Source organism: Sinocyclocheilus grahami, unplaced genomic scaffold, assembly GCF_001515645.1.
Source record: "Sinocyclocheilus grahami isolate Dianchi unplaced genomic scaffold, SAMN03320097.WGS_v1.1 scaffold2953.1, whole genome shotgun sequence".
Classification (NCBI taxonomy): Eukaryota; Metazoa; Chordata; class Actinopteri; order Cypriniformes; family Cyprinidae; genus Sinocyclocheilus; species Sinocyclocheilus grahami.
In genome coordinates this window covers 17,693-18,210 of record NW_015508126.1, presented here as the reverse complement: position 1 = coordinate 18,210, position 518 = coordinate 17,693, and the positions used below count along the sequence as shown (strand labels likewise).

General features: G+C 44.6%; 1 protein-coding gene across 1 annotated transcript in view; it reads left to right on the top strand.

Moving 5' to 3' along the window:
- The window catches only part of LOC107575853 (low-density lipoprotein receptor-like), a gene marked incomplete at its 3' end in the record, with an annotated part of 22,809 nt that overhangs the window by 4,607 nt on the left and 17,684 nt on the right, over window positions 1–518 (top strand). Inside the window, exon 3 of the mRNA XM_016262176.1 lies at window positions 337–514. Within this exon, the coding sequence (XP_016117662.1) occupies window positions 337–514 (178 nt within the window). The remainder of the gene's footprint in view (window positions 1–336; window positions 515–518) is intronic.

Genomic DNA, 518 nt, shown 5'->3' with positions numbered 1-518 from the left:
CTCCTTGCTCTTGTTCTTCCTTTTTCTCTGCTCCTCCCCCTTTACCGCTTTTGTTCTGCTCCCCTTTCTCGTTGTTCTTCTCCTTGTTCTCTTCCTCATGCTCCTCGTTCTTATCCTGTCAACTTCTCCTCCTCCCCCTTTACCTCTTTCGTTCACCTTGTTCCAATCTCTTCATTGTTCTTCTCCTCATGCTCCTTGTTCTTATCCTCCTTCACTTTCTCCACCTCTTTTTTTTTTTTTATTCCCATTTCTTGTTTTTCTACTTCTCCAGCAGGTCATTATACCAAAGAGATATGTCATGACTTATGCCTAATATGCTGTTTTGTATTCATACAGGTGACTTTCTGTGTGAGGACAGGAGGAAGTGTATTGAGGAATCTCTAGTCTGTGATGGGCGCTCTCACTGCCTTGATGGTTCTGATGAGGTGGGATGTTCTACCATAGCAACTAAAACCACAACCACTGCACCCTTCAAGTGTCGTGTGGGCACTAAACCCTGTAAGGACGGACGTGAGTGT